The sequence below is a fragment of the Nerophis lumbriciformis genome, linkage group LG08 (genome assembly GCF_033978685.3).
Source record: "Nerophis lumbriciformis linkage group LG08, RoL_Nlum_v2.1, whole genome shotgun sequence".
Taxonomy (NCBI): Eukaryota; Metazoa; Chordata; class Actinopteri; order Syngnathiformes; family Syngnathidae; genus Nerophis; species Nerophis lumbriciformis.
In genome coordinates, this window is record NC_084555.2 from 1,560,382 (window position 1) to 1,585,928 (window position 25,547).

The 25,547-nt window shown below is 40.0% G+C and overlaps 1 protein-coding gene across 3 annotated transcripts in view; it reads left to right on the forward strand.

The window, feature by feature from the left end:
* LOC133611396 (single-stranded DNA-binding protein 3) overlaps positions 1-25,547 on the forward strand; it is a 126,504-nt gene that overhangs the window by 49,751 nt on the left and 51,206 nt on the right. For all 3 annotated transcript variants that reach the window (XM_061968131.2, XM_061968130.2, XM_061968132.2), the window contains exons 3-4: positions 1,218-1,279; positions 11,322-11,406. In XM_061968131.2, coding sequence (XP_061824115.1) covers positions 1,218-1,279; positions 11,322-11,406 — 147 coding nt within the window. The remainder of the gene's footprint in view (positions 1-1,217; positions 1,280-11,321; positions 11,407-25,547) is intronic.

The window sequence follows — 25,547 nt, forward strand, 5'->3', positions numbered from 1 at the left end:
TTATTACTAATTTAGTTCAAATGTATTTATTTTAGCACTGCGTAATTGTATGTAAATGTATTTTTCATCAGTTTTACAGAGTCCCTTCTTTTGCAGCATATTTGATTTGTATTTATTTTTGTAATCAGCTTGACTAAGGCCTTGATAATAATCTTTGTAATTAACACATGACAAGGTTTATCCTGTTAAACTGTAAGTAGGTTAGATGTTTTTATTTAGTGCTGCAGCTATCGATTATTTTAGTAATCGAGTAATCTACTGATAAGTTAGTTCGATTCATTGAGTAATTGGATAAAACACACTTATAGCCTCAATCCGCATTTTAGGAAAAATAGTTGAAAAAACTCCACATTTTTTTCTTAATAAATGCACTTTATCAATCTTTAAATTGCACTTTTAATGTGTGTGCAATTTTGTATTTATAAACATAAATTAAATTTTTTTGATAAACTCATGGAACCCACACACAACAATTGGCTCATGTACGCTCTATTGCAACGTGTGAAAGCTATGCCCCAATATTTATAGTTCCAAATTGTATACATTTTGATTATTAAATGATTAATCTCAGCAACAAAATGTGAATTTAAGTTTTTTTCTAATCAAATTAATCGTTGCAGCCCGATAATTATTGAATTTAACCTAAATAAAGAATAAGGTTATTAATTCAGTGTTAATATTTGAGTGGGCTCCGAGCCCCTCTGTAGTGGAAAAGTCGGGCCCCGAGGTCAAAAAGGTTAAGAACCCCCGAACTAAAGGGTTCAAAAAGAAACATTTTTAGATGACACTTTTTAAGTCAAATGATGAATTTGGTAAGAGTGCACGATATTGGGGTGATATGAGGAATTATGACTTTGATTGGCAACACTAAATTGGCCCTAGTGTGTGAATGTGAGTGTGAATGTTGTCTGTTTATCCGTGTTGGCCCTGCGATGAGGTGGCGACTTGTCCAGGGTGTACCCTGCTTTCCGCCCATGTGCAGCTGAGATAGACTCCAACACCCCTCCGCGACCCTATAAGAGACAAGCGGTTGAAAATGGATGAATGGATGGACTTAAAAAATAAGTACATTTGTTGTAAGTGTGGGTGTAGGGTTTCGGGTTAACAATTCAAGTGCTCCTCCAGTTGTGAACTTCCCCTAAGCTGAGTGTAAACAAAGATATCTGTTCAAATATATCAGGGCCCTGAGATTAACTTCTTTCTGCTTCTTTTCATAGATCCGATGGGAGAAGAACATCACGTTAGGGGAGCCCCCTGGATTTCTCCATTCGTGGTGGTGGTGAGTATCACAGCAGTTTCCTCACATATTGTTTTTTTCCATCTACTACTGACAACGGACAAGCCACCCACACTCTGCACCGGGGGTCTGTAACCCGCGGCATGCGGCTGCCTGGAGCTTTTTCGAAAATGTATAAAAATAGAAAAAGATGAGGGGAGTTTGTTTACAAGTACAACTTTCTCTGATGCTGCCACAGAAAGACGTATTTTATGTCACTCCTTCTTTGTCTTATTTTGTCCACCAAACTTTTTATACTGTGTGTGAATGCACAAAGGTGAGCTTTGTTGATGTAATTGACTTGTTGGAGTGCTAATCAGGCATATTTGGTCAGTGCATCGATGCTATTTAGGCTAGCTGTATGTACGTATTGCATCATTATGCCTCGTTTGTAGGTATATTTGAGCTCATTTATTTCCTTTACTTTTATCCTCATTGTATTTAATTTATATTTGCATGTCTCATGACATAGTATCTGTATGTAATATTGGCTGCATGTCTGATAGTTGTTTGTGTGCCATGTTGTTCCAGACCACAGCAAATGTTACCCAGCTTGCAAAGATTCTAATCAATCCATTAGAAGACAACCTGCCTTCTATACCTTTGGCCATTAAAAGACAGTAATTTTTAGGAGTTATATCACCTTTTGAGAAGCCTCCGTTTTACTAATGTTTTCCAATGTTGTAAAAATGTGTAGAATAAATATTAAAATACAAAATTTGTGTCAGCCTGCGACACATAGTCATTTTGATAGTAGGTTAATATAGCTAATATAGACACTTAAATAATGCGTTGCCTCCATTATAACACTTTTATATAAGACTTTTAACTTTTTGCGGCTCCAGATACAGATTTTTTTATTTTATTTTTGGTCCAATATGGCTCTTTCAACATGTTGGGTTGCGGACCCCTGCTCTACACGGTCCACATTTCCAAACAAGGGGCCAACTCCATCCTCATGATGTCCAGTTGAGCCCGTTGGAGTAAAAATGACTGCTGTTTTGTTGTGATATATGATTTTAAGTTGATGCCATTGGTGAGTCTTGGGGATGGGGGTGGGGGCACAGAGTCTCAGCCTTATGGGTGACCAGACTCACTGAGGGCGTGACCCATCCTCCATTCTACAGCTTTCTATCTTTAACCCCCCCCTCTTCCTGAAACAATAGATCCAGATGGTTAGGGAATGGATGCACCCCCTTCCCCCTTTTTTGGGGGTCCCCTCCCCCTCCTCACCCCAGTCACCCTTTATGTGCCCCTCACCCTCCCACCTTTCCTCCTTTGTTCGGGCAGCAGAAGGATTCTTAGCAGATTATCCCGTCGCATTCCAGCCTCCTTTTGTGCCACCCCTCCGTCCGCTGTCTTTGCTCGGTCGCTGCTGTCATTTCTGCCCCTGGCTAAAGGTTGACCTCAGGGGAGGGGGCAGGGGGGGCGGTCGCGGGAGCTCGGGTCAGCTCTTTTAACACTTGAAATCAGCCATTTTGCTTGTCCTAATACCATTGTCGGTGGTTCTCATGCAGTTTAAAACATGTTACTGTAAAGCCAAATATAGTCAGATGTCCTTTCACGATTTTTAAGCTACTGTAAATGTCATCAGCAGCATACTGGTGGATCTGAATGATCGCTGACTACCGGTACTTACTGCAGGCGATACTAAACCCCTCACCTTAAGCAGATTGCTCCACGGCTCGACTTAATTCGAATCCAAACACGCCTACAACTGTAGGATGAGACCGCCGAGGCTTGGATCGAGCCCAGAGCGGGAGTCTGAACCAGACCCCAGGTGCTAATAAATTATCTCGCTCAATTAAAATGTAAGTCGCTTTACACGCATACATATATTAGCTCGGACTATTGAGTCAATGTAATCACTAATTAACGCCAAATTCCCTTCATTGCCACTGTTTAACGCACGTTGAGATTTGATGACCTTTTGCCCAAACCGGAACAAAGTACATTTAGGAGCTTGCAAAGTTTTTGGTAAGGGAAGATTTCCCAATTATTTTCAGCTCAGTAGCTCCAAACTGCACTAAAATTATGTTTTTTGTGGAACTCACCTTATATCACAGGTAGTGGTTTCCCTATGTATGATATCAGTCCGATCCATCCATCCATCCATTTTCTACCGCTTATTCCCTTCAGGGTCGCGGGGGGCGCTGGAGCCTATTTCAGCTACAATCGGGCAGAAGGCGGGGTACACCCTGGACAAGTCGCCACCTCATCGCAGGGCCAACACAGATAGACAGACAACATTCACACTCTCATTCACACACTAGGGCCAATTTTAGTGTTGCCAATCAACCTATCCCCAGGTGCATGTTTTTGGAAGTGGGAGGAAGCCGGAGTACCCGGAGAGAACCCACGCAGTCACAGGGAGAACATGCAAACTCCATACAGAAAGATCCCGAGCCCGGGATTGAACCCAAGACTACTCAGGACCTTCGTATTGTGAGGCAGACGCACTAACTTAACCCCTCTGCCACCGTGGGCAGCACGGTGGAAGAGGGATATCGGTCCGATATCAGCCAAAAAACACGTATCGGATTGTATCGGCTTGCATCTAAAATCGTCGATACAAGCAGTCCTGCAGCACATTTACTTGTGCAAATCTGGAATGCCAGTTGACAGCCAAATGCCTTCCAAAAACACACAAAGTTGGTCTTTTCTTCTATTTTAGTAAACGTCATTTACAAAAGGAGACTATAGGCTACTAGGAGCTAGCACCTGCACAACATTTAAGCACACAATAGCACAAAAAGCTAGTAGGGGTGTAACTGTATTGTAGGTATTTCGGTTTTAAAGTCTTCAAAATAATGCAGTGATGCGTGACAGTATTAAACAAAAAGTTGTGTAGTTTTTTTCTGGCGCTTTAGCGTTGGCCGGGTCTAAAAATAAACTACATCTCCCAGAATGGTCTGCACAGACCGGGACCGGAAAGGTGGGGTGCATGAAGCGCGGTTAGCAGGAAGTGAAGTGGGTTCGTAGTAGATGAAAATAATTGTTGTTTTCAGACATTTCATTAAAATCCATCCATAACTCTGAGTTATGTTGCTAACAAACAGTGAAACAAACGCTGGTGAAAACATAACCTTTTTGTCGGAGGTAAGAAAGTCTGCATTCTGCAAAGCAAAGCGCACCACTTTGTCTCGAGCGTTTCTAAGGCGACAGAGCCAGCCGGTCACGTCGTACCGCACAGACTGAAATCACCCCAAAAAATGTTCAATGCTGGAAATACGAGTAAACTGAAAAACTACTTGATGCATCCTCAATCCATCCATCCATTTTTCCACCGCTTGTCTCTATCGCGGGTTGGCTGGAGCCCATCGCGGGCAGTAGGCAGGGTACACCCTGGACAAGTCACCACTTCATTAACCGTCACCCAGATAAGATTTGAAGCTAAACATCAGTTGGTGAGGTATTTATATTATTAGAATTATATTGTCAGTTAACTTTTCTGAGAAACAGCAAATTCCAGATTGATATAAACATGTGGGGGACACTGCTTCTCAGAAAGTAAAAAGTTGAAAGACACTAAAATGAACATTACTGCTTTACACAGGATGTTTACATTGTCACTTTAACCTCAAGCTGTTTTTTTACATGCTTTTTTTATTTCTCTTTGCTATTTGGGCTTATTGGACCCTAATTAGAATAAAAACTAAGAATCATCTTTTGATATGATGTACTTAGTCCATAAGTACACAAACGTGTACTTCATGCATAGTGACATGCTAATTTTTATTTTTACACTTTTTTTTCCCAAATTCCATTGTATGTTCTACTCTTCTGACACCACCAGATAACAGTGTAAGTGTCCACATAAGCGGCCATAAGACCCCAATTCAGTAGTGTACACAATTTTGGAAATAAGAGCTAAAAGGTGCTGTCCACGCATGTGGCCACTAAGGCCTTTTTAAAGACACTCAACTGTAAAAAAAAAATTTTTAATACTTGCTTGAAACCGTGGCTGTTTTTGCAAAATTCTTTGCACTTAAAAATACATGTTTGTATGATTAAATATGATTAGAACATTTTAGAATTATGTTTGTGTTCAATCACAGTAAGTGTGTTTATCCTAAACATTCCTGTTACTTCATTTTACACACTATAACATTTTAAAGTCTTTTTTTTCTGGACATATATTACAATAATATCGTATCGTGGCCTTAATACCATGATAATATATGGTATACTGTACACTACAAGCTAGACATATACACACATGGTTGGTCTTTTTTGTAATCTAATTAAGTCATCGACAAAAAAGTAAACATGGTAGGCTATAGGCTACTAGGAGCTAGCATCTGCACAGCAGCGAAGCACTTAACAACGCGTCAACTAGACATACTTGATAAGTGTCCTTAATTGAACAATATTGCGGTGTAAAACAGTACATTTGTTAATATAAACAAGTATCAAATAATTGAATTTGATTTTTTGATTTGATGTATTTTATTTCAAATATGCAAGCCTGATCCAATACAGTGCTATAGCCTTAACAGCCATTATAACAAAATGAAAACAATGGAGAATAAAAACGAAAAAAATAAACAAAATGAGCAATTCTTTTTTTTTTTTTACATATTTGGAAAGGAGTGAGAAGAAGTTTACACTTATTTAATCACACCCCTTTTCTTTAAATCATAAATTACTCTGAGCTAGAACGACCTGTTCACTCTATGTTCAGACTTAATTAACTTTTATATACTGTATCTTTCGGAGTATAAGTCGCACCGGAGTATAAGTCGCACCTGCCGAAAATGCATAATAAAAAAGGAAAAAAACATATATAAATCGCACTGGAGCCTGGCCAAACTGTGAAAAAAAACTGCGACTTATAGTCCGAAAAATACGGTACATAAATTATAAATATATACATACATATGCACACTACACTACCACTAGTGATCTTGGAAATGGCATCATGCCACAGCAGCAGCACCACTGCCTCAATTATACAGCAGGTGCATTTTACTTACATATATAAAGTCTCCAATGCAGAAGCGTATTCAGAAGTATCCAGTAACAAATGTGTCCGCATCATTCAATTTAGTATGTCATGAGCTTCATTTAATAAATTATTGTGGGCACTAGGTGTCGCCACATAGATTTAAAGACAGCATAAGTCCATTCCAGGAGGTTAATAATGAATAAGTTAGTGGTTTTCATACCTACCTTTGTTCTCTGTTTGACTAGTTTCACTTGTTTAAACTTTTTTTTTAACATTCCGCACAAAATAATAAAAGTATGTATGATTCCTGCCGATATCGTCCATCCATTTTATACCGCTTGTCCATTTGGGAGTCGCGGGGGGGTGCTGGAGCCTATCTCAGCTGCATTCGGGCGGAAGGCGGGGTACACCCCGGACAAGTCGCCACCTCATCGCAGGGTCAACATTCACACTCACATTCACACACTAGGGCCAATTTAAGTGTTGCCAATCAACATCCCCAGGTGCATGTCTTTGGAGGTGGGGGTAAGCCGGAGGGAGCCCACGCAGTCACGGGGAGAACATGCAAACTCCACACAGAACGACTCCGATCCCGGGTATCGATTCCAGTACATTTGTATTGTGAGGCACATGCACTAACCCCTGTTCCACCTTTCTGCCCCATTAGTGTAAAACACTGTTACACTGCAAAAAGTCAGTGTTCAAAAACAAGAAAAAAAAATAGAAAAAATGAGGGGTATTTTATTTGAACTAAGCAAAATTATCTGCCAATAGAATAAGAAAATTCGGCTGGTCAAGACTTTCCAAAACAAGTAAAATTAGCTAACCTCAATGAACCCAAAAAATACCTTAAAATAAGTATATTCTCACTAATAACAAGTGCACTTTTCTTGGTAGAAAAAAAAAAGAGACCTTTTTGCTCAATATGTTGGAAAATATTCTTAAATTAAGTAAATGCTAGTGCCATTATCTTGACATAATGATATGCGTTCGGCATCATGATTTATTTTTTTCATGCTTGAAGAAAGAAATTATTACTTTAAAAAAGTAGTTTTATACTTGTGAGTGTTAATGACACAGCTTTGTATCAGTTGATATTCTCGTTTCAAGCATGTTTTACTCAATATAGGTCATAACATCTCAGCAACAAGCTGTAATATCTCACTGAGATCATTTAGGACCAAAACCCTTAAAACAAGTAAAACACTCTAACATAAAATCTGCTTAGTGAGAAGAATTATCTTATCAGACAGAAAATAAGCAAATATAACCCTTATTGGAGATTGTAAATCTTACTTAGATTTCAGTTTTTGCAGTGTAGCTTTTGTGTTATCGGTGACAAAGCAAATAGCTGTTTGTGTTATATCAAATACACCTTATTAATAATAAATTAATTTAAATTTCAGAATTAAAACAAAAAAACAGCTGCGGGCCGAAAATGGCCCTTGGGCCGCACATTGGTCAACCCTTATTTAATTTGGTTTAAAAGCGTCAGTTACATGTAAAATATACTCCTTCCTAGTTAGGATGGAAATCACCAATGTAATACATATATTACCATAGAGCAAATGTTTAAATGTGGCCAGATGTCAATCAATCAATCAATCAATGTTTATTTATATATCCCTAAATAACAAGTGTCTCAAAGGGCTGCACAAGCCACAACGACATCCGCGGTACAGAGCCCACATAAGGGTAAGGAAAAACTCACAACCCCAATGGGACGTCGATGTGAATGACTATGAGAAACCTTGGAGAGGACCGCATATGTGGGTGACCCCCCCCCTAGGGGAGACCGGATGCAATGGACGTCGAGTGGGTCTGACATAATATTGTGAAAGTCAAGTCATTAGTGGATCTAACATAATAGTGAGAGTCCAGTCCATAGTGGGGCCAGCAGGAGACCATCCCGAGCACAGGCGAGCGGTCCACCCCGGGTCCTGACTCTGGACAGCCAGAGATGTAAAATTACAGACTCCGCATAATCTTAAAATTGTGTTTCAAAAAAGTATAGTGCAACTTTGAACCTCCGGTGGTGATTCTGCTGAGTCATAAGAATGGTCGTCGGGGCCCGCCGAGCACCATCAGCAATATGAAAACCAAGGACGTGTTTTTTAATAGCTAGTAAGAGGATGGGCAGAATAATAATTTCAAAAGGTTGTAACCCGAGTTAGCTGGGGGAAAAAATGGCGGATGTCATGGTCATCCCTCTCTCGCACTGCTGTAAAGTGGAAATAAATACATTTATGTTGTCTGTGACCTGAGGAGAGCATTTATCGCCCATGTTTATTTTGCATTTCAGCGCCACATTGATATGCATGCCGCGAGGGCGCTCGCGCACTCTGACCTCATCACAGAGTGAGGCTAAGCCGGATAATTAGTTGACTTTTTCCAGATCAAAACATCCATAAGTTCACATGGTTTGGAATTGGCAAATTAGCAAGACGCCATGGCCGCCTGATCGGGTCTGTGTTTACCCGCGTCGCTTTTCCGCCCACTTTTTAGCCCCGAATCGATACGCAAAGACTGATCCAATTAGGACCTCTTAGACACTTGCCGGAAAGTGTTGCTGCTCATGTTGGCGATTTCCCCCGACTTCCACTGCCTATTGACTAGAATCGAAGTTGGTATTGACAGGGGGTTTATGCCTACGTGTCTCAGCCTACAGTGCAATCTGAAAGTATTCCACCTTTTATGTTACAGCCTTATTCAAAAAATGAATAAATACATGTTTGTCCCTTAACGTTCTACACACAATACCCCATAATGACGATGGGAAAAGTGTGGTTTTTTATTTTGCGAATGTATTAGAAATAAAATAACACACATTTACCTAAGTTTTCACAGCCTTCGCTCAATACTTTGTTGATGCACCTTTGGCAGCAATTACAGCCTCAAGTCTTTTTGAATACGATACCACAAGCTTGGCACATTTATTTTTGGGCAGTTTTGCCCATTCCTCTTTGCAGCGCCTCTCAAGCTCCATCAGATTGAATGGGAAGCATTGGTTTTCATCCAGGATGTCTCTGTACATTGCTACACTTATCTTAGTCTAGTCAGGAAGGTGACCAACAACCCGATGGTCACTCGGTCAGAACTACTGCATTCCTCTGTGGAGAGAGGACAACTATCTCTGCAGTGATCAACCAATCAGGCCTGTATGGTAGAGTGGCCAGACGGAAGTCATTTCTTACCAAAAAGTTTGTCAAAATGCACCTGAAAGACTCTCAGACCATGAGAAAAAAATGTATCTGGTCTGATGAGACAAAGCTCGAACTCTTTGGCGTGAATGTCAGGCATCATGTTTGGAGGAAACCAGGCAGAGTTCATCACCAGGCTAGTACCATCCCTACAGTTAAGCATGGTGGTGGCAGCATCATGGTGTGGGGATATTTTTGAGCGGCAGGAACTGGGAGACTTGTCAGGATAGAGGGAAAGATGAATGCAGCAATGTACAAAGACATCCTGGATGAAAACAAACACTTCTCATACAGTCTGGTGGAGCTTGAGAGGTGCTGCAAAGAGGAACAGGCAAAGCTAGGTGTGCCAAGCTTGTGGCATCGTATTGAAAAAGTTGTGAGGCTGTAATTGCTGCCAATAGTGCATCAACAAAGTATTGAACAAAGGCTGTGAATACTTATGTGTCATGATCCGTGGCCCGGATCATGTTTTGTTATGTTCTGTTAGTTTTGGACTCCATAGTTCCTGTTTTTGTGCACCCTTGTTTGTTTTAGTTACCATGGTTACTTATTATTTCCACCTGTCTCTGATTAGTGTTTGCCCGCTCACCTGCTTCCCGAGCACTAATCAGAGGCATTATTTAAGCCTGCCTTTGCCGGTCAGTCGGCCTGGCGTCATTGTTTGCTTCATGCAACCTGCTACCTAAGTTTTGTTTGTGTATTCCTTGTCCATAGTCCATGCTAAATAGTAGCATTAGCTTCGAGTGTGACTTACTTTCCGTTTTTTGTACTACTTTGATATTTTGAGGAATAAATCATGTTTTTACCTGCACGCCTTGTCCGGAGTAGTCCGTCTGCCTTCCTGGGAGAACGACCCCGCAGTAAGCTGCGCAAACCACATCGGGACACAATAAAGTTAAAAGTTAAAGTACCAATGATTGTCACAAACACACTAGGTGTGGCGAAATTATACTCTGCATTTGACCCATTACCCTTGATCACCCCCTGGGAGGTGAGGGGAGCAGTGAGCAGCAGCGGTGGCCGCGCCCGGGAATCATTTTTGGTGATTTAACCCCCAATTCCAACCCTTGATGCTGAGTGCCAAGCAGGGAGGTAATGGGTCCCATTTTTATAGTCTTTGGTATGACTCAGCCGGGGTTTGAAGTCTACCGATCACAGGGCGGACACTCTAACCACTAGGCCACTGAGTAGGTATGACGCCAGCCTGACTGACCGGCAAAGGCAGGCTTAAATAATGCCTCTGATTAGTGCTCGGGAAGCAGGTGAGCAGGCGAAAACTAATCAGAGACAGGTGGAATGGAGTTCAAAACTAACAGAACATAACAAAACATGATCCGGACCACGGATCATGTTTTGTTATGTTCTGTTAGTTTTTGGACTAACGTGATTTTTTTTTAATTTATTTTTAATACATTTGCAAAAACTGTTTTAAAAAAAAAAACTTTCACACTGTCATTATGGCGTATTGTCTGTAGAATTTTGAGGACAAAAATGAATTTATTCCATTTTGGAATAAGGCTGTAACAACATGTGGGAATAGTGAAGCGCCGGGAATGCTTTCCGGATGCACTGTATTTACAATCACCAGACTGCCTTGTAGCTCTGTTACAAGGACTCGTGCTAAGTTTACAAGGTGTGCTACATGCTCAGGGAGGTGTCCGTCGACGCCAGTGTATTTAGAGCAAGAGGTTGATTGAGGTTTGGGGGAGGGAACACCAGCATTATGTCGCGCCACATGCCGATTCTCGAGTGTACTGTATATACAAGACGCACTTTTAAGTGCACTAGGCTGATAGCGGGAGTGTGTGAAGGGGTTATGAATAGCTGCTACACGTTTGCTTGTATTGCTCCATTTGCTAACCCTCGCAACCTTCTCTCACCCCCCCTTCCATTTCAGCGTATTCTGGGACTTGTACTGTGCAGCTCCAGACCGAAGGGAGACATGCGAGCACTCCAGTGAGGCCAAGGCCTTCCATGACTATGTAAGTGACCTCCCTTAATCGGGTGTTTCAACTCTTTCTAATCTAGGCCATACCTCGACAGTTCACTACTAACAGTTACGCCGTAATGATTGTGACTCGTGCAGTTTGGTTTGCAAAACTTTTACAGAAGCAATGTGAGGGACAGGGTGTGATGAAAAACTGCAGTGTTTCCCATATGTTAATTTACTTAAAAAATTAAAAAAAAAAAACTTTTTATTCTTTTTTTTTATTTTTTCAAGATTTTGCGATTCACCTTCACCTTCTAGATCAGGGGTGCTCACACTTTTTCTGCAGGCGAGCTACTTTTCAATTGATCAAGTCGTGGGGATCCGCCTCATTCATATATATCATTTATATTTACTTATTTATGAAATATATGTTTTTGTTAACAAGTTAAAGGTGTTTAATGATAATACAAGCATGTTTAACACATATAGTTAATATTGTTAATAAGTTAAAGGTGTTTAAAGATAATGCAAGCATGTTTAACACATATAGTTAATGTTAATAAATTAAAGGGGTTTAATGATAATACAAGAATGTTTAACACATATAGTTAATATTGTTAATAAGTTAAAGGTGTTTAATGATAATACAAGCATGTTTAACACATAGTTAATATTGTTAACAAGTTAAAGGTGTTTAATGATAATACAAGCATGTTTAACACATATTGTTATTATTGTTAATAAATTCAAGGTGTTTAAAGATAATGCAAGCATGTTTAACACATATAGTTAATATTGTTAATAGATTAAAGGTGTTTAATGATAATACAAGAATGTTTAACACATATAGTTAATATTGATAACAACTTAAAGGTGGTTAAAGATAATACAAGCATGTTTAACACATATAGTTAATATTGTTAACAAGTTAAAGGTGTTTAATGATAATACAAGCATGTTTAACACATATAGTTAATATTGTTAACAAGTTAAAGGTGTTTAAAGCTAATACAATCATGTTTAACACATATAGTTAATATTGTTAACAAGTCAAAGGTGTTTAATGATAATACAAGCATGTTTAACACATATAGTTAATATTGTTAATAAGTTAAAGGTGTTTAAAGATAATACAAGCATGTTTAACACATATAATTAATATTGTTAATAAGTTAAAAGTGTTTAAAGATAATACAAGCATGTTTAACACATATAGATTCCTTTCTTTCATGAAGACAAGAATATAAGTTGGTGTATTACCTGATTCTGATGACTTGTATTGATTGGAATCAGACAGCGGTGCGGATAACGTCCACATTTTCGAATGGAGGAGAAAAAAAGTCCTCCTTTCTGTCCAATACCACATGAAAGTGGTTGGTTTTTGGCATCTTATTTATCCAGCTTCCGTACTCTTTTGTATACACTTTACAAGAAATACATTGTCGGCAAACTCCGTAGCTTGCTAGCTTGTGCACAAGCTCATCTCAGAAGACCCTCGGGTGCCGTGAATGTCAATCAAGTGACGAAAGTGACGTCATAGTGAAGATTTATGATCGCTCATTTTTAGGACTATTTTTTTAATGCCTGGCTGGTGATCGACTGACACACCCTCCGAGATCGACCGGTAGCTCGCGATCGACGTAATGAGCACCCCTGTTCTAGATGATATATGTGCTTCTTTCTGGACGGCGTGGCGCTGTTGGGAGAGTGGCCGGGCCAGCAACCTGAGGGTTCCTGGTTCAATCCCCACCTTCTACCAACCTTATCACGTCCGTTGGGTCCTTGAGCAAGACACTTCACCCTTGGTGATGGGTCGTGGGTTAGGGCCTTGCATGGCAGCTTCCGCCATCAGTGTGTGAATGTGTGTGTGAATGTGTAAATAGTGTCAAAGCGCTTTGAGTACCTTGAAGGTACCATTTACTAGAGATGTCCGATAATGGCTTTTTTGCCGATGTCCGATATTCCGATATTGTCGAACTGTTAATTACCGATTTCGATATCAACCGATACCGATATATACAGTCGTGGAATTAACACATTATTATGCCTAATTTTGTTGTGATGCCCCGCTGGATGCATTAAACAATGTAACAAGGTTTTCCAAAATTAATCAACTCAAGTTATGGAAAAAAATGCCAACATGGCACTGCCATATTTATTATTGAAGTCACAAAGTGCATTATTTTTTTTAACATGCCTCAAAATAGCAGCTTGGAATTAACACGAGGAGGTTGGGGGGGGGGGGGGGGGGGTAGTGTCCCGGAAGAGTTAGTGCTGCAAGGGGTTCTGGGTATTTGTTCTGTTGTGTTTATGTTGTGTTACGGTGCGGATGTTCTCCCGAAATGTGTTTGTCATTCTTGTTTGGTGTGGGTTCACAGTATGGCGCGTATTTGTAACAGTGTTAAAGTTGTTTATACGGCCACCCTCAGTTTGACCTGTATGGCTGTTGACCAAGTATGGATTGCATTCACTTGTGTGTATGAAAAGCCGTAGATATTATGTGATTGGGCCGGCACGCAAAGGCAGTGCCTTTAAGGTTTATTGGCGCTCTGTACTTCTCCCTACGTCCGTGTACCACTCCGTATAGCGGCGTTTTAAAAAGTCATACATTTTACTTTTTGAAACCGATACCGATAATTTCCGATACTACATTTTAAAGCATTTATCGGCCGATAATATCAGCAGTCCGATATTATCAGCAGTCCGATATTATTGGACATCTCTACCATTTAGCATTTCTCCTGCATTCATGTTCCAAAAAACACCAACTACGTTAATTGTTTCAAAATCAGGAGTTTGAGGTTTGAGCAACAGGCTTCTGTAGTTACACACAGTGTGCTGCAGGGACAGTATAAAGTAAGCGGACAGTATTCATTTCTTCAGAGTTTGGTGAATATATATGCCTGTTAGTATAAATACACGTGCTATTTCATGTCAGTTTTGTTCCTTTAAATTCTCATTTAATTACCGCTCTGCTAATTTTCGTTAGCCTGTCAATGTCCAGGGGTAGGGAACCTATATGGCTCTAGAGCCAGATGTGGCTCTTTTTGATGACTGCATCTGGCTCTCAGATAAATCTCAGCTGACATTGCTTAACACGATAAGTAATGAATAATTTCGCTGCTAATCACAGTGTTAAAAATAACCTCGTATCAACCAGACTACAAAGCCATCAGCACCAGAAGTCACATTATTGGTAAGAAGTATTTTATTTATTATTGGTTACCTTCAGAATAACAAATGTTATTAAAAAGAAAAAGAGACTTATTATACTCCAAAAATGTTGGTGTTACTTAAAAATACACGCATTTAGTTGTATTCAGTGTTAAAAAATATTATATGGCTATCACGGAAATACATTTTAAATGGCTCTCTCAGCCAAAAAAGTTTCCCGACCCCTGAGCTAGTCCATTGTACATTAGCATTAAATTAGTGACATTAGAGCCAACCTTCATCCTGTATAATAGTATTGCCTTTTTTTCTGTTCATACTGTATTGTTCATTTACATGTTTGTGCACTGCATATGTATATGAATGTATTTTCTTTTTTGTGCGCAGTTTTACGGTAACGTTATTTTGGAGACTATCAATAAGCAACCTCAAATAGTTTTTTCATCTCTAATTTCAAAATGGTATTTAAATTCTAACGTTCAGTGAGGGCAGAGTAATATATGTCAAAGGACCGGAGACGTACAAAGTGCAGCCTGTGTTGCATTGTAGTAATAAAATAAGCGGCAACAATTGGAAAAATAGAGCAAAATTATATAATATAAGAAAAAAACATGTTATAGTAATTAATAATAACACAGATTATTATCTTTGCTGATTATTCAAATTATATCACAATTCAATATTGCAGGTTTGCTACATTGCGGATAAAAAAGTATTTATATTTTACATATTTTTTAGATTAAGTTTAATTTTTGTCTTATGTATTAAATTGACCCCGAGAGGGACAAGAGGTAGAAAATGGATAAATGTATTAAATTGCAATATTTGACTTTTTTTTTTGTTATGTCATTAACGATTGATAAAGATATTCACCAAGCAGTGCTTTCATTTCTGGGTTAAAGGTGAACAGTGCTAATAACAAGAAAGGCTAGTCTTGGCGCTACTGTATCTTCACCGCGACAATCAAGTTGACCAACATTAAAAGAGCAGGGAAACCATGTTAGAACCGTCGAAAACAAATCGTCAGAGGAGCAGCGTGGTGTGCGAAAAGTAGGCCTTGTTTTGTTTCAGGAGCATGGAACTGGAACTGGAAGAAGTCTTGTGTGTAAATGTCATGTGTTATGATTGATACGCTGCATCTTTGCCTTCAGGAGGCCGTGCCCTCTGGTCAAGACCCTGTGTGTGTGTGTGTGTGCGTGCACGTGTCTGTGTGTGTGCGTGTGTGTGCACATGTGTGTGTGCATGCTGTATAGTGTGAGGAGATAATGGAATAGAGTTCTAATCCGGTAATCCCAGTACTGGGTTGGGGCTAAACCAGGGATTTGTGCATGCGTGTGTGTGTGTGCGTGTATGTGTGTGTGTGTGTGTGTGTGTGGATGGACGCGGGGCATCTTTGGCAAGCAGCCTATACAAGGAGGGTGGAGGGGCTCACACCCTTGGTGCCAGTTAACCCTCGTGTGTGTGCGTGACAGTGCAATGGCCGAGCCGCGTGGTCGCTGGCTGTCTGCTTCCCAGCAGTGATGAAGCGAAGGAGACAGGCCCAGTTTAATTTTGGCTCCGCCCCCCCGAGGCCTCTCTCTCCGAGCGCAGGTCCACTCTGCTGGTTTCAAGAGACGCTCAACGGAGAAGACATAGTGAGACTTTTTTTTGTGTGTGTGCGCGTCTTATCTTTACAAGACTTTGTCAGCCTTTTGAAGCCTGCTTGATTGCGGGGGCCGCCGTTTATGAGGCATTATCTCGACCCTCTCCGCAGGGTGCCGAGACCCTCCAAAGGTTTTACGGTCGTAGTCAGCTTTGTGTGATGCCGGTGACATGCGGGATGAAGGGCTTTAAAGCTCTTTATCTCGACTATCTTCAACAGTAGTTTATTGATGCGACCTGTTTCTGAGCAGAGGAAATAGTCATTACAGTTCGGGGGCACATTTGGGAAACAAAAGCAGCCGCAAACATGCATTGGACCTGGTGGAGGTCTTTTTATTCTTTACAATGCAGCTAATCCTTTGGAATCCTGACTTCCAGTGAGGTCCTTTAAGTATTTTATTTGTTTGCATTTAAAAGGGCTCTGTGTACTTGCTACATATTGGGGTTGTCACAATACCATCATTTCAGTAGTCCATACCGATACCGCTGAATTTCCACATTTTCAGTATGTTACCGCAACAGTGGTAACCAGAGGTGGGTAGAGTAGCCAGAAATTGTACTCAAGTAAGAGTACTGTTACTTTAGAGATTTATTACTCAAGTAAAAGTAAGGAGTAGTCACCCAAATATTTACTTGAGTAAAAGTAAAAAGTATGTTGTGAAAAAACTACTCAAGTACTGAGTAACTGATGAGTAACATACACACACATATCATATATACCGTATATATACACACACACATTTATATATATACAGTATATAATTTAAATTTATTTATTTTGCCGTTTTTGTTTACATGTTAAAGGTGTTTTAATGAATATACATGCATGTTTAACACATATAGATTCCTTTCTTTCATGAAGACAAGAATATAAGTTGGTGTATTACCTGATTCTGATGACTTGCATTGATTGTAATCAGACAGTAGTGCTGATAGCGTCCACGTTTTGAAATGGAGGAGAAAAAAGTTCCTCCTTTCTGTCTAATACCACATGAAAGTGGTTGATTTTTGGCATCTTATTTGTCCAGCTTCCATATTCGTTTTTATACACTTTACAAGAAATACATTGGCGGCAAACTCCGTAGCTTGCTAGCTTGTTTGCGCTGGCTTTCGGAGACTCTTGTTTTGAAAGCGCAGGCGCGATGGAGCGGCACTTTTATTGTGAAGACAGGAACTGTGCAGTCAGTCTTTAGGCGTTTGACGGGATGTACGGTTGAAATAAAAGGGTCTTTTTTCCTTCACACTTTTGATTGATTGATTGAAACTTTTATTAGTAGATTGCACAGTACAGTATATATTCCGTACAATTGACCACTAAATGGTAACACCCCAATACGTTTTTCAACTTGTTTAAGTCAGGTCATGTGACCGCCTGGCTCTGTTTGATTGGTCCAACGTCACCAGTGACTGCATCTGATTGGTGGAACGGAGTGAACGTCACCAGTGACTGTATTTGTTGAAACGCAGGCACTATGAAGGTCTGTCTGACAGACCAAAACAAACAAAGCGTGCATTAACAGATCGATAAAAAATAGTAGCGAGTAGCGAGCTGAATGTAGATAAAAGTAGCGGAGTAAAAGTAGCGTTTCTTCTCTATAAATATACTCAAGTAAAAGTAAAAGTATGTTGCATTAAAACTACTCTTAGAAGTACAATTTATCCCAAAAGTTACTCAAGTAGATGTAACGGAGTAAATGTAGCGCGTTACTACCCACCTCTGGTGGTAACATACTGAACATACTGGCGGTATAGCTCGGTTGGTAGAGCGGCCGTGCCAGCAACTTGAGGGTTGCAGGTTTGATCCCAGCTTCCACCATCCTAGTCATTGCCGTTGTGTCCTTGGGCAAGACACTTTACCCACCTGCTCCCAGTGCCACCCACACTGGTTTAAATGTAACTTAGATATTGCGTTTCACTATGTAAAGCGCTTTGAGTCACTTGAGAAAAAGCGCTATATAAATGTAATTCACTTCACTTCACTTCAGTATTAAAGGGGCCCTATAGTAGCGGTGGGAATCCTTGGGCACCTCAAGATTCGATTACGATTCAGGAGCTACGAGTCGATTAAAAATCGATTATTGAAGCATCTTTTATTCAGGCATATTGATGCAGTTTTCGTTTCACTAGATCGGGGGTCGGCAACCCGCGGCTCTTTAGCGCCGCCCTAGTGGCTCTCTGGAGCTTTTTCAAAAATGTATGAAAAATGGAAAAAGATGAGGGGGAAAAAAATATTTTTTGTTTTAGTATGTTTTCTGTAGGAGGACAAACATGACACAAACCTCCCTAATTGTTATAAAGCACACTGTTTATATTAAACATGCTTCACTGATTCGAGTATTTGGCGAGCGCCGTTTTGTCCTCCTAATTTTGGCGGTCCTTGAACTCACCTTAGTTTGTTTACATATATAACTTTCTCCGACTTCCTAGGACGTGTTTTATCCTTTTTCTGTCTCATTTTGTCCACCAAACTTTTAACTTTGTGCATGAATGCACAAAGGTGAGTTTTGTCGATGTTATTGACATGTGTAGAGTGCTAATCAGACATATTTGGTCACTGCATGACTGCAAGCTAATCGATGCTAACATGCTATTTAGGCTAGCGATATGTACATATTGCATCATTATGCCTCATTTGTAGCTATATTTGAGGTCATTTAATTTCCTTTAAGTCCTCTTAATTCAATGTATATCTCATGACACACTATCTGTATGTAATATGGCTTTTAATTTTTTGTATTTGTTTTTGTATTTTTGGTCCAATATGGCTCTTTCAACATTTTGGGTTGCCGACCCCTGCACTAGATAAACGTTTATCACTTGCAACTTTTATAAACAGTGTATTGTAATAAGAATCAGTTAAATGAATTCCCATCACATTTATCTCTCGGTGAGGTGGCTCGCTGCAGTCAGCCACACATCATACAGCCACACATCATTTTTAGAACTGTCTGCATTACTTTATTTACAATAAATAAATCAATTATCGATTATTGACATTTACTAATCGATTTTAAAATTGTCCATGTCCGAAATTAGATGCATCAAAACATTTCCCCCATCTCTCCCCTATAGCAGTGGTCCCCAACCTTTTTGTAGCTGTGGACCGGTCAACGCTTGAAAATTTGTCCCACGGACAAAAAAATACAATGATGTGTGCTTACGGACTGTATCCCTGCAGACTGTATTGATATATATTGATATATAATGTACGAACCAGAAATATTAATAACAGAAAGAAACAACGCTTTTGTGCGAATGAGTGTAAATGGGGGAGGGAGGTTTTTTGGGTTGGTGCACTAATTGTAAGTGTATCTTGTGTTTTTTTATATTGATTTAATTAAAAAAATAAAAAAAAGTTTTTTTTGTTTTTTTTTGTGCGGCCCGGTACCAATCGATCCATGGACCGGTACCGGGACCTCTGACCTGTAGGGTTTGAAAATGTGACAGGGTGACGCAGTGCATTGTGGTTCTTGCTGGCATCCGAATGGTTTATTTACAACATGGCTGAATGAAAGGCTAAAGTCCTAAAGTTGTATTTTTTACTTTGACAAGTCAAAACATGGCACACATGTGCAGCATCATTAACTGCTACAAAGGTGGCTTCAAGAAAAAAAAAAAGGTCTCATTCCAGCATAGCAAAGCTAAGGAAGTCAGGTTAGTGAGCTAATAAAGAAGCGATGAATAGCCTTGAAAGCATCCGTGAGACGATCAAACATCACTTTTAATGCCATCACCTGGTACACGTTGGTGTGTTCACAGCTGTACTATTGTGAATAGCAAAACAGTACCACCGTTTTTTACAGTAAAAAACTGGCAGCTCAATTGCCAGCATTTTATGGTCAAGAAACAGTGGTACTGTTTTTTCATGTACAGTAAAATGCTGTAAAATCTATTTATAAAATTTGACAATTTGATGAGTAACTTGCTTTGAAATCATAAGTCAAGCAGACAAAAAGTATGTATTTCTAGTTTAAGAAAAACATTGTTTGAATGTATGATCATATATTTGTTACATTATAATGTTTATGTTAAAAAAAATATGCGATTGCATTGAGTGCATGTATTTTTTCTGTCAAAATGGAAACAACTAATACATTTAGTAATAAAATATAAAGTACTTAAATGACGCATTTAATTTCCAGGCTTTCGAGGGCCAAGTAAAATGACGTGGCGGGCCAGATCTGGCCCCTGTCCTTGAGTTTGACACCTGTGGTTTTTGTCATTAAATATCACCATGTTTATCATTGTGCGAGCATTAGATTTTACCTGAATGGGAAGCAATGAATGGCTGGCGAAATGAAGCTTTATAGGGTTGTTTTCATGAGACTGTTTTTCAGTGAAAACCGTTAATAGTTTTTGAGTGTTCTTGAGCCTGAAAACTAGTAATTGGCATTTAACTACATTTCTCTGATGGCTTTGTGGTGAAATATGGCGGAATCTCTCTTCAGATGTTCTGAAGTCCTGTTTCCATGCCAGCATTGTATTGAGCTAAACAACAACTCTCGTATCGTCGTCTTCTTAGATCATTTTCTGAACAACTCGAGTTGAGGTTAGGGGGGGTGTCCCGATCCAATTCTAAAAAAATTATATAAATATACATTATATAGACTTGAATGTAGAGTTGTACGGTATACCGGTATTAGTATAGTAGTGAAGTGAAGTGAATTATATTTATATAGTGCTTTTTCTCTAGTGACTCAAAGCGCTTTACATAGTGAAACCCAATATCTAAGTTACATTTAAACCAGTGTGGGTGGCACAGGGAGCAGGTGGGTATAGTGTCTTGCCCAAGGACACAACGGCGGTGACTAGGATGACAGAAGCGGGGATCGAACCTGCAACCCTCAAATTGCTGGCACGGCCACTCTACCAACCGAGCTATACCGCAATACTAATGAATCATATTCGGTACTATACCGTCTCTAAAAAGTACCGGTCCCCCACCCGTCGTCGCCATGCAGACGAGCATGTTCGGCAGTGCACAATCACAGAGTACTTACAAGCAGACACAATGTGTAGACAGAAAAGGGAGAACGGACAAATTTTAGCTTAAAAACTAAAGATAAAGGTGAAGTTATAACACTGAAACGCCCTCAGGAAGAGGTGCTTTAAGACATGGCTAGCTGGCTAGCTAATGTCTGTCCGCAGTCAGCAGTGTTGTAACTACTTCAAAATCACCAATCCTTATCTCCATGGAGATAAATCAAGTACGTTTATTGCAAGTATCAACCCTGTCGGACGTGTAATAGCTAGCCAACTAGGTAAACGCTAGCCAATTAGCTGCTTCACTACTCTCCGCAACACACCGGAGTCATGATAATGGTGGTGTTAAAACTTGTCTGTAGTTGACAAAGTCAAGACTAGATTTCATTATGCTCAATCATTAACCATTAAGATAATCAACTTAACTTTCAACACACTAATCACATGTGAATGAAGCGCGTACTTAGTCAACAGCCATACATGTCACACTAAGGGTGGCCGTATGAACAACGCCAACACTGTCATAAACATGTGCCATATAGTGAAACCATACCAAACAACAATGACAAACACATTTTGGGAGAATATTTGCACCGCAACACAACATAAACACTACAGAACAAATTCCCAGAATCCCTGCAGCACCAACTCTTCCGGGACGCTACAATATAAACAAACGCCATTGGTGGATCTACACCTAACATCCACTGTAATGATACCAGGTACAGGAGCGTATCTAGTTGATACTACTATGATTACATCGATATTTTTTAGAATCACAAAATCTTTTGCGTTTTTTTAAATTTATATTATGTTTATAAACTCTGGAAATATGTCCCTGGACACATGAGGACTTTGAATATTGTATGATCCTGTAACTACTTGGTATCGGATTTATACCGAAATTTGTGGTATCATCCAAAACTAATGTAAAGTATCTAACAAGAGAAGAATAAGTGATTATTCAGCTACACGACAGCTAAGCACACAATAGCACACATGCTAGACATACGTAATAATTGTCCTCCATTGACAAATATTGCAGTCTAAAACAGCACATTTGTCAATTATCAAATAATTATAGTTGCATATTAGTTATACACATACACAAGGCAGAAGCATATTAGAAAGTATCCAGTAACAAACGTGTCCGCATCACTTAACTTGCTGTGTCATGAGCCTAACATCGTGAATTATTGTGGCCACTAGGTGTCGCCAGAAAACAACACTCCACTTCAACTTAAAGACAGCATAAGGTAAACCGAGGTGGTTAATGCATACTTGCCAACCCTCCCGAGACTCCCGAATTTCAGTGCCCCTCTTGAAAATCTCCCGGGGAAACTATTATCCCGAATTACTCCCCGATTTCCACCCGGACGACAATATTTCTGGCGTGCCTTAAAGACACTGCCTTTATCGTCCTCCAACCTGTCGTCAAGTCCGCTTTTCCTCCATACCAACCTACTCAGTGTCCTAATGGTTAGAGTGTCCGCCCTGAGATTGGTAGGTTGTGAGTTCAAACCCCGGCCGAGTCATACCAAAGACAATAAAAATGGGACCCATTACCTCCCTGCTTGGCACTCAGCATCAAGGGTTGGAATTGGGGGTTAAATCACCAAAAATGATTCCCGGGCGCGGAACCGCTGCTGCCCACTGCTCCCCTCACCTCCTAGGGGGTGAACAAGGGGATGGGTCAAATGCAGAGGACAAATTTCGCCACACCTAGTGTGTGTGTGACAATCATTGGCACTTTAACTTTTAACTTAATACAAACAGCGTGTCGGCCCAGTGACATAATATATGCGGCTTTTACACACACACATAAGTGAATGCAAGCATACTTGGTCAACAGCCATACAGGTCACACTGAGAGTGGCCGTATAAGCAACTTTAACACTGTTACAAATATGCGCCACACTGTGAACCCACACCAAACAAGAATGACAAACACATTTCGGGAGAACATCCGCACCGTAACACAACGTAAACACAACAGAACAAATACCCAGAACCCCTTGCAGCACTAATTATTCCGGGACGCTACAATATACACCCCCCGCTACCACCAAACACCCCCCCCCCCCCTTCTCATACCTAATATTGTTCTTGCAAACATTTAAAACCAGGAGCTTTTCAGTAATTGTTTTTTTTCTTGTATATTAACATTTTTTACAATCAAATCAAATTGCAATTTTAAATTGCAGTAAGTGCTTTTGTTTCCTGAGGTGTTAGTTGAGAACCAAACCCAGTTCTGACAAGTTTGATGGTTGCAGCTTTCATTTACCTAATCCAACACCTCACCTCCATTGTTTCTATATACTCTTTATTTACATTTATCACCACTTTTGCCACTTTCAGCCTTTTCTCTCTTTTTCGTCCACCGCATGTTTACTCTGTGACATCCGCTGATCTGCATCTATCTATTCTGTTTTATTTCTATATTTCCGTCGTCCTTCCCTCATCTCCTTCACCTTATCGCTCCCTCTCTGGCTCGCTGTCCTTTTCCCTCGTTCTTCTTCCCTATCTCCCTTCCTCGTGCTCTCGCCAATTCCATGGCCCCGCTCTCCAAGAGAAGATTGATTGGCTAATCTTTCTGTTTACCCACAATGCCTGGTGGAGGAGGGCAGTGTGGACAACACCAAAAGTGTTTGAAAATGGAGCTGAGTGGGCAAATGTCACACTAGCAAGTGAAGATAAAGGCCGTTACAAACGTCAGCTTTTCCTTCGACATGTTTTACTTTTTAGTGGAATTTATGCCTAAGTTAGCACCTTAGTCACTCACACTGTACACAGAACACATTCAAGATATACAGGTATAATACAGTAATAAGAAGATTACATTAAACGGCAACAAAGTAGTTATCACTGTCCATTTCATACAAGCACAACCTTTTACATATTCAAAGATATTGTCGTTATCCTTGATGGTCACAGCGGATGATCGGCTTGTATGGTGGTATCAGTGTCAGCGTTGGTAAAACCAATACTGCCACTGTAACTACTTGGTATTGGAGCCATACCCAAATTTGTAGTATTGCCCAAAACTAATTTAAAGTATCCAAATGACGAAAGAATATGTTATTGTTACATTTGAACAGAAGGGTATATAGAAACTAGTGTTGTCCCAATACCAATATTTTGGTACTGGTACCAAAATTATTTCGATACATTTCTGTACTTTTCCAAATAAAGGGGACCACAAAAAATGGCATTAATTGGCTTTATTTTAACAAAAAAATCATACGGTACATTAAACATATGTTTCGTATTGCAAATTTGTCCTTAAATAAAATAGTGAACATACTAGACAACTTGTCTTTGAGTACCGTATTTTCCGCACTATAAGGCGCACCTAAAAACCACAAATTTTCTCAAAAGCTGACAGTGCGCCTTATAATCCGGTGCGCCTTATATATGGGTTAATATTAATATTAATTTTCATAAAGTTTCGGTCTCGCAACTACGGTAAACAGCCGCCATCTTTTTTCCCCGTAGAAGAAGAAGAAGCGCGCGGTGCATGCTGGGATATGTGACGTTTCATTTCCATTTGTGTGTTTATGTAAAGACCCCAAAATGGCTCCTATTAAGTGTGTTGTCTGTCTAATTATAAATAATGCAGACGAGGCGTGTTAACTGAGTTCTCAACGTTTACTCACAGCGTGCTCATAACCACATTCTAACTGCCAGCATACAACGCTTCTCAGGGCTACCGCGCATGCTCGTAACTATCGTTGCATGCTGGGTAGTGTAGTTGTTATATTTGCTAGCTCATAACAGCACATTAAGAGACACGCTTACGCACTTAATTCAATACTCGCCGTCATTCCGGGTGGATTGACAAAAGACCTCCAGCCGCTAGATATTGGTGTCAACAGGGCATTCGAAGCTAGACTGCTAACTGCGTGGGAACAGTGGATGACAGAAGGCGAACACACGTGACGTTCACCAAGACAGGGAGACAGCGCCAGACGACATACGCCAACATCTGCCAGTGGATCGTAAATGCCTGGGCTGATTCAGTCTCATCTGTGGTCCGAGCTTTCAGGAAGGCAGGAATTGTCACTGAACTAATAAACGGCAACGACACTGACTCCATTAATGACGGCTTCGACGAGACGGAGCCGGCCATGTTGGATGCCGTATTCGCTCAACTGTTTAATTCGGACACTGAAGAGGAAGAATTCGAGGGATTTGTGAATGAGCTATAACTTCATAAAGTGAGCTTTACATTTTTATTTAGTGTGTTGTGTTGTGTGACATTAACGTTTGAGCAACGTTGAGTTATTGATATATTGTTATTGCTCTGCACTATTTCACGTGTTACTATATTGTGATTGCACGTTTGATTTACGTAACACGAGTAAATCAGCTGTTTATTCATATTGGGAGTGAACGGAG